Source organism: Durio zibethinus, chromosome 22 (genome assembly GCF_047325235.1).
Source record: "Durio zibethinus cultivar Kanyao isolate XHJ-2024 chromosome 22, ASM4732523v1, whole genome shotgun sequence".
Classification (NCBI taxonomy): Eukaryota; Viridiplantae; Streptophyta; class Magnoliopsida; order Malvales; family Malvaceae; genus Durio; species Durio zibethinus.
Window position 1 is genome coordinate 20,953,575 of NC_143183.1, and position 7,012 is coordinate 20,960,586.

General features: G+C 36.5%; 1 protein-coding gene across 1 annotated transcript; it reads right to left on the reverse strand.

Moving 5' to 3' along the window:
• Nucleotides 1-3,572: 3,572 nt before the first annotated feature.
• Nucleotides 3,573-5,661, reverse strand: LOC111307475 (MATE efflux family protein). The gene is made up of 2 exons (XM_022905494.2): nt 5,480-5,661; nt 3,573-5,394 (listed from the first exon to the last, which is right to left on the reverse strand). Exons 1-2 carry the CDS (start codon nt 5,525-5,527, stop codon nt 3,916-3,918), a joined length of 1,527 nt encoding a protein of 508 aa, XP_022761229.2. The 5' UTR covers nt 5,528-5,661; the 3' UTR covers nt 3,573-3,915.
• Between the last annotated feature and the right edge of the window lie 1,351 nt (nt 5,662-7,012).

Here is a 7,012-nt window from a genome sequence, read left to right on the forward strand (position 1 = left end):
GAAAAAAATTGGTCCTTTCCCAATTCCATTCCAGGGGTCAAAATTCGCATTTCCCACGTTTTTTTTTTCGTGTCTCCTTGGTTTCTAACTATAGCTAAATATATTTCCCTTTTTCACTGTCTTGGAAAGGAAAAAGTGACAAACAAGAAATATCAATGTTGTGTCGTCCCTTTCTGGTTCAAGTCTTAATTCCACTAGAATCTTGGATTTCAATTCTTCACATGTTTCAAAAGGGTGGGAGATGGATGTATATATTAAAGAGAAGGAATGGAAAGAGTTTACAGACATGTGATATGCTCCATGCATGGTGAATTAAATCTTGCACATGCAATATGTCCATAAACCAGTTGAAGAAATTAGATAAAAAAATGTTCCTAATTGCCTGTTCATTTTTGCGGTAGTTTTGGGGGAGGGGGGGATCGAGTTGGATGTGACTCTGAAAAATATCCTTTGCAGATCATCTGGTTGTCTGTCGTTTTCTTTACCTAATGGTGCTTGAAGGACTTGGACCAGACCTCACTGCGCCTGGGAGAGCTATAGCATCGAGTCATCCTAAGCACAGGACCGGAGAGTCCAATGGCTGCACCATGCAAAATTTAGTAACCCCAGACCTTAGTACTCATGATTTTGTCTGGTCGTTTCACCTCAGTTGTTCCAATCATCTTTTCCAAGGAATCTCATCAACTTTGTGAAGACTAATATTGAACCTATTGCATTTTCTGCTACATAGGCTTAACCAGCGACTGAATTAGAATTAATCAAATGTCAAATCTTAATTACCTCTCTTAAAAAAGGAGTAACAATCGTAATGTGAACTTAATTGAGTTCCATGTATATCTTTCTTCTTGAAAAGTACACTCTTTTTTTGCTTTAGCTTGACAACAATATTGTAATATGAACAGAGGGGAAGATTAGAATAAAGCTTTGCTATGATCTTTTTCCATACATGGACAAGGGGTAGGAAAGAGAGAGTGATACATTCGTCATTCTTTTCCACAGTTTGGCCGCCATCGTCTTCTTTTAATTGGGACCATATCAAATCATTTTCATAAGCCAAATTGGGTTTTTAATGCAAAGGCAAAGGTACTATAATTCAGTTGAAGTCAATATCAAATCCATTTTCATCAACAAGACTGTGATTAACACCTTATTTTTTTATCTCTGTCACTTCATACTGTTTCCCAAAACTAAATATAGACGATATAATTAATTAACCGTATCCTAATGTCACACTTCAATATGTAAGTTTTACGGGAAGAGAATAATGGCCACGTGATAATAGCCCTTGCTTGTATGATTTCTTTTTTTTTTTTTTTTCCTTTTCCTTGGATGATCTATTGATTGCATGACGGAAACGTCACCCCATCATCTTTCCTAGCATATTTGAAAATGCTAAAAGCAAAAGAATTCCTTTCTCTTTCTCTAACCATGTGGTAGGGGGGGGGGGGGGGGGCAAAAAAAAAGAATTGATAATATTTTTTGAAGTTTGGTAGGAATAGGAAGGAATAAGAGGAAGATATTCACACCCAAAGATTCAATTTTCCAAAAGTGAGAGAGCACTATAATGGAGGGATTAAAAAACATAATGAACTGTTCAATTTACCAGTTTACCTTTACACTGTTTCCTTCATTTGGTTTCACTTTCCATCATTTCTACTTTTAAAATTTTGGAATTTGGTATTTGGTATTTGGTCTAATGTATAGTTCTTGTATCAGCACAATTGTACAACATACAGACCTTTTTGTATGATTTGGGTTCAAATAAAAGCTAGTACTAAACAATTGGAGATAGTTATTTCTCATGATTATCATATATTCCATCATGCTTGTCTCAAGATACGAACTCGAGATTTTTAAGATGGGATTCTTGGGTTTTAACCATTGAGATGTCCCTTTGCAGACCACCTCCTTTTTTATACGGAATATGTCAATTACACTACTGTAAAATTTTTGCATAGGGGAAGGGATGATATAAGATATTGGGGTTACTATTATAATGTCATTTTCAGATGCCATGCACAGTACGTCATGAACCATGCAAGAAAACTTGATTGTGCATAATTTGGGTGGTCCATTCGTGATAATGAAGGAAACAATGTCACGTTATGTCCACGATGTGATGGTTTATATGTCCTTCAAGCCATTGCTAAGCTCGAGCACCTGGTCCCTTAGGCAAACCTATGTGAACTTGATTTTCATTAGTTGGACAAGAACTTACTGTATTATGCATCAGTTCCGCTGTTTTGCGTCAGAATCTGAATTCGAAATGGGCCAATTCGATTGGGGTTAAACTATATTAGAAAAGACAAGCACAAATGTCTCAAAAACAAGCAAATATACCGTGCTTCAGTCAATGCGTAGGAAATTCTTGCTCTTGTTTCTCTTCATTATGTACTTTGTTTACAGTCATTTCAGCCATGAAGTCATTTTCATTAGCTGTGGATGGAAAAGGGATTGGGTTCCAACTTCATTATTGCAAAGGATACTTATATTGGACAAGAAAAATCTTAGTTCTCTTGAAGTCTAATCAATGTCATTGTGAAATAGTAAGGCAGAGGTTTATACTTGGTATCATATATTATTCAACTTTCAACAAAATGGAAGTACTGCCTACCGGCTCTAAATATCCTTCTCTCACGCAATTTCTTTGCAAATCAGAAGGCAAGAAACTATTCTTTAATGGAAATGAACTGATTCATTTTTGAACTCGTGCTTTGAAATTTTGAAACATACTTCACTTTGTAGCAGGTTTCGTCGACAGAAATCTTTAACAACTACCCCTTCTATACATAGAGTTCTGATTCATGATCCTGATCACTCTTCTTTTTCAGCAGAAATGTTGGACCACTCATGAAATTCCCTTGGATTCAAAAAGAGAAAACAGAAAAAGTAGGTGGCTTAAAGTTTTTTCATCCTTCAAAATACAACAACCTTCAGGCTAATTTTATATTGTTCAAATAACATGTTCTAGACATGGCAGCTGGATTTAATAACCTTTGACAGTTGCTAATTTCTCATACATGAGTTTGAACCAACTAATAATTAACAAATATTTGGTAAAAGAAAGTGTTCCAGTTTAATATAACTACTGATTTAGCAAAGTCTTAAAGGTTGAAATTCTTTCAAGACACTTTTTTAGCATGCTGGAGCTTTAATTTCCAAGATTTGGGGCGGCAATGATCATGCAAGAAGGTGAAATAATTTCCATTTGCAGATTAAAAGAAATGTAGACAGTTCTTGTCAATATAAATGAAAACACTGTTACTAGGTACTGAGTGAGCTCAGATGTCTAACCCAACCAGAGACTTGCACATGCTGCACATGTGTGCCAGCAAATGACAGGGGACTTCCCTGTTCATTTCTGATGTAAGGTCCCCTACCTAGTTAGCTAGGTGGTTTGGTATAGTGGTGTTTTCAGGATATATATCTCATCAATCTATCAGGGTTGAGTTCAGCTTTTGAGGTTGACGGTTTAATAACAAGAAACCTGGAAGGACGAAGGCTCTGTAGTTTAATTATTGGATTATGATTTTTGTGGAAAGTTGGAAAAGAAAAAAAATGAGAAAAGAAATGCTCAAATTAATAGCAGAATCTACATCTCATAACATACTGATAATTCTGTTTATATAATCAGCATTAATTGATTGGTATACAAAGGTGCATGGCCTAGTGCATGGCCAAAGATTAGTAGGTAACTGGACTTAAGAAAAAAAATGGAAAAGTGATTAGTGGGGACAGGGAAATAAAGAAAAGACAGAACAAACAGATACATATACATATGTATATGTATATAAGTATATAATTTGAGTTGGAAAATAATAATGAAGATGAAAAGTGTAGTTTCAATATGTCCTGTTAAATGGGCGTTTTTTTGTGTACGTTTCCTTGATTAACCAAAAACCCTTTTTTTTTTTCTCACTTTTCAAAGCCCATTTCTTTGAGAAATCCAACCCCTTCTTCGCATTTGATCAGTACAGTTTGGTCTGCATGTGCAAAATGGTCACTTTTGCCCACCAAGTCTTTGGCCTTCAACGACTCTCTCTCCCAATCTGTCCTGAAAACCACTGTTAAGATCGAGACTACACATGCAATCTGAGCAGCTAGCAGGCCATAACAAAGCCCCACGAACCCTAGTCTCCAAACAAAGCCTAGGACTATTGCCAATGGTGCACCCACCATATAAAATGAGTAAAAGTTTATGGTTGCCCCTGTCCCGGGCCTAGCACTTCCTCTTAGAATCCCACAGCTTGTGGTTTGCGGACAATTTGCTAGCTCACATATTCCAATTATGGGTAGTACAATCGTGGTTAACTCAAGAACTTCTTTATCCGCAGTGAAAACTCTTCCCCATGCTTCTCTACCCAATATGGTCCCTAATAATCCAAAAAATGAGGTCACCAGGGCCAGTCCAATGGCTACTACCCCGGCCAACCGTGCCCTGCTCGGCCTCCCTGCTCCGAGCTCATTGCCTACTCGGGTTGAGGCTGATGCACTAAGTGCTGTTGGCAATGTATACATGAGAGAAGTTGTTTGTATCACTATAGCTGATGTTGCCAGAGCAACTCGAGGTTCGGACAAATACCCTGCTAGAATTGTCATAAACTCATACCACCACCACTCTAAGCAAACAGCAATGCAGCTTGGTATTGCTAGTCGAAGTAAAACATCCCATTCCTCTCGGTCTATTAGAGCTGTTGAAGAAGGTGGTGGCAACGGCGATGATGGTGACAATGGCGTGGTTATTGACTCCTCTGGGGCTGAAGTTGTGCGAGTGTAGAACATGTAACAAAGAAGGAAGAAAAGGGTGTTGAAATTGGTGATGAAGGTGGAAATTGCTATTCCAGGGACACCTAAACGTAAAGTGAAGGATAAGAGGATTGTGATAGGGAGATGAAAAATGGTTGAAACTAAGGCAGACCACATTAAAGGCCAAGTTGTTCCTTTACTGCGCAAGTAAATACGTAGAGGATGAAGAAGGCTGTTTGCAATAAGATCCGGGATGGCAAACCGGCAGTAAAGGCTTGCAACTTTGGTTATATCAGGGTTTTGATTGATGCTAAGCATGAGAGGTTCAAGGTTAAACCATATCAAGCCGATAGGTATTGAAGCAAGTAGTAACATTATAATTGTTCTTTGCAAAGTGAGAGACGCTACTGATAAGTTTCTTGAACCAAAAGCTTGGCTGCAAAGGGATTCCATGCCCATGGCAAGGCCTGATATGACTGAATATCCACTGATGTTTGTGAAACCGATAGCTAAGGCCCCACCAGCAAGCTCAAGGCTGCCTAGCCTTCCCATGCACACAACTAAAATCATGTTCCTCAGATAACCCACCAAGCTCATAGCTGCTATAGGGAAGCCTATATTAATTATTCTCTTTAGCTCCTCCATCACCTAAATAGACAAGGAAACAAATTAGTCAGCTCTGTTACAATGAAAAATCCTTCTTCCAGTGAGAAGAGTGTCAAAAATTTTATACCTCTGGCATTGTCGGGTACTGTTGATGAGATTCAAGTGCTTCAACCATATCTTTATTTCTTTCTCTGCTGCTCTTGTTTCTTCTTGTTTCCTTTGTTGCTTCCGAGTATGCAAACCAATATGGCAATCACTCTAATTTGCTGTGATCAGTATGACAAATATAAAGAAAGAATTTTAGGGAGTGAGTGGAAGAAATGTAGGGGGAAGAGGCTTTTATAGGGTGGTGGTGGGGGTAGGCAGTGGGGCCTAGCAGATTGTTGAGTGTTTGTATAGTATTTTCGGTGCCTTAAAAGCGCATAAACAAAGGTACAATTCCATACTGCAATTGTAAATAGTCGATAGCGATGTAAAATATGGCATTGAAATCTTATTTTAACCGTGCGATATTAGCAGCACGTTGACAAAACTAGCACTGTTCCAATCACAGTTGTCATTTTCCCTAGAAAATGGAAACATATCCACATTCCATCGGCAGAAAATCATAGGAAGTTTAAGTTTACCCGAATCTATCTCCACGTGAGAAAATTGAAAAATTTTGGTGGCTGTCACTCTTATCACTACATATTCTTCTACTATATGCTATTGGATATATAAAGTTCCACATCCTCCTCCATTCCCACGTCCTTTAGCTCCAAAGTTTACATTAAAATGAACTGCTTAACCATGCATGCTAATCAATTTTATTCTTCTTTTGAACTTTTGTTCATTAGGTACCATTCCATTGCAGTCTTCTTGCTATATATTCTAATACAATTCTAAACCAAGAGAAAAAAAAATATTTATATATACTGATAGGTGAACTTAAAGCTTGTACTCATATTTATGGAATTGGATTTGATTATATCTTCGTTCATTCTGTTTGAAGAGAACAATCCCATCTAACCAGGGTTTCCGGTGTAAAAAAAAAAGAATTTTAACTGCAAAATATCTAATGAAGTTGTCGCTAAAATTTAGATCTCGTTTAAAGAGAAAAATACGAAGTTTAAAAAATTTTAAATTGAATTATGACTCTCATCCATTATAAATTTATAAAGTAAAAATGAATTTTCATTTATAACTTTTCAAACGAGATATTAATAGGATAATAGACCGTATTTATGAGATTGAAAAAGTATTATATTGTAAGATTAATATTGGAACCTTTGGGAAATCTTGATAATATCTTTTTATATATTAATAAGTGATTGACTTAATTAATTAAGATTTATTTTTTTTAATGAAAAATTTTTGAGTTTGAATTTTGTCGATGATTACTTTTTGAGATAATCTCGGAATATACGACTTACGCACATTTTATTTTAATATAAAAATTTAGCAACCTATTTACTTTATATTTTTTCTTACCAAAAAAAAAACAAAAAAGATAATATCCTTACATATTGTTGGTATCAGGTCATCTTTCCAATATCCATTATCACTAGGGCCTTGAAATGAATGATCGGAGGGTTGTGGTTCTGCGTCCACATCAAGAACAGAGGGTAAGAAAAAACAATTTATAGTTTGTATTAGAAGCAAAAACGCTTTTTTCCCACAT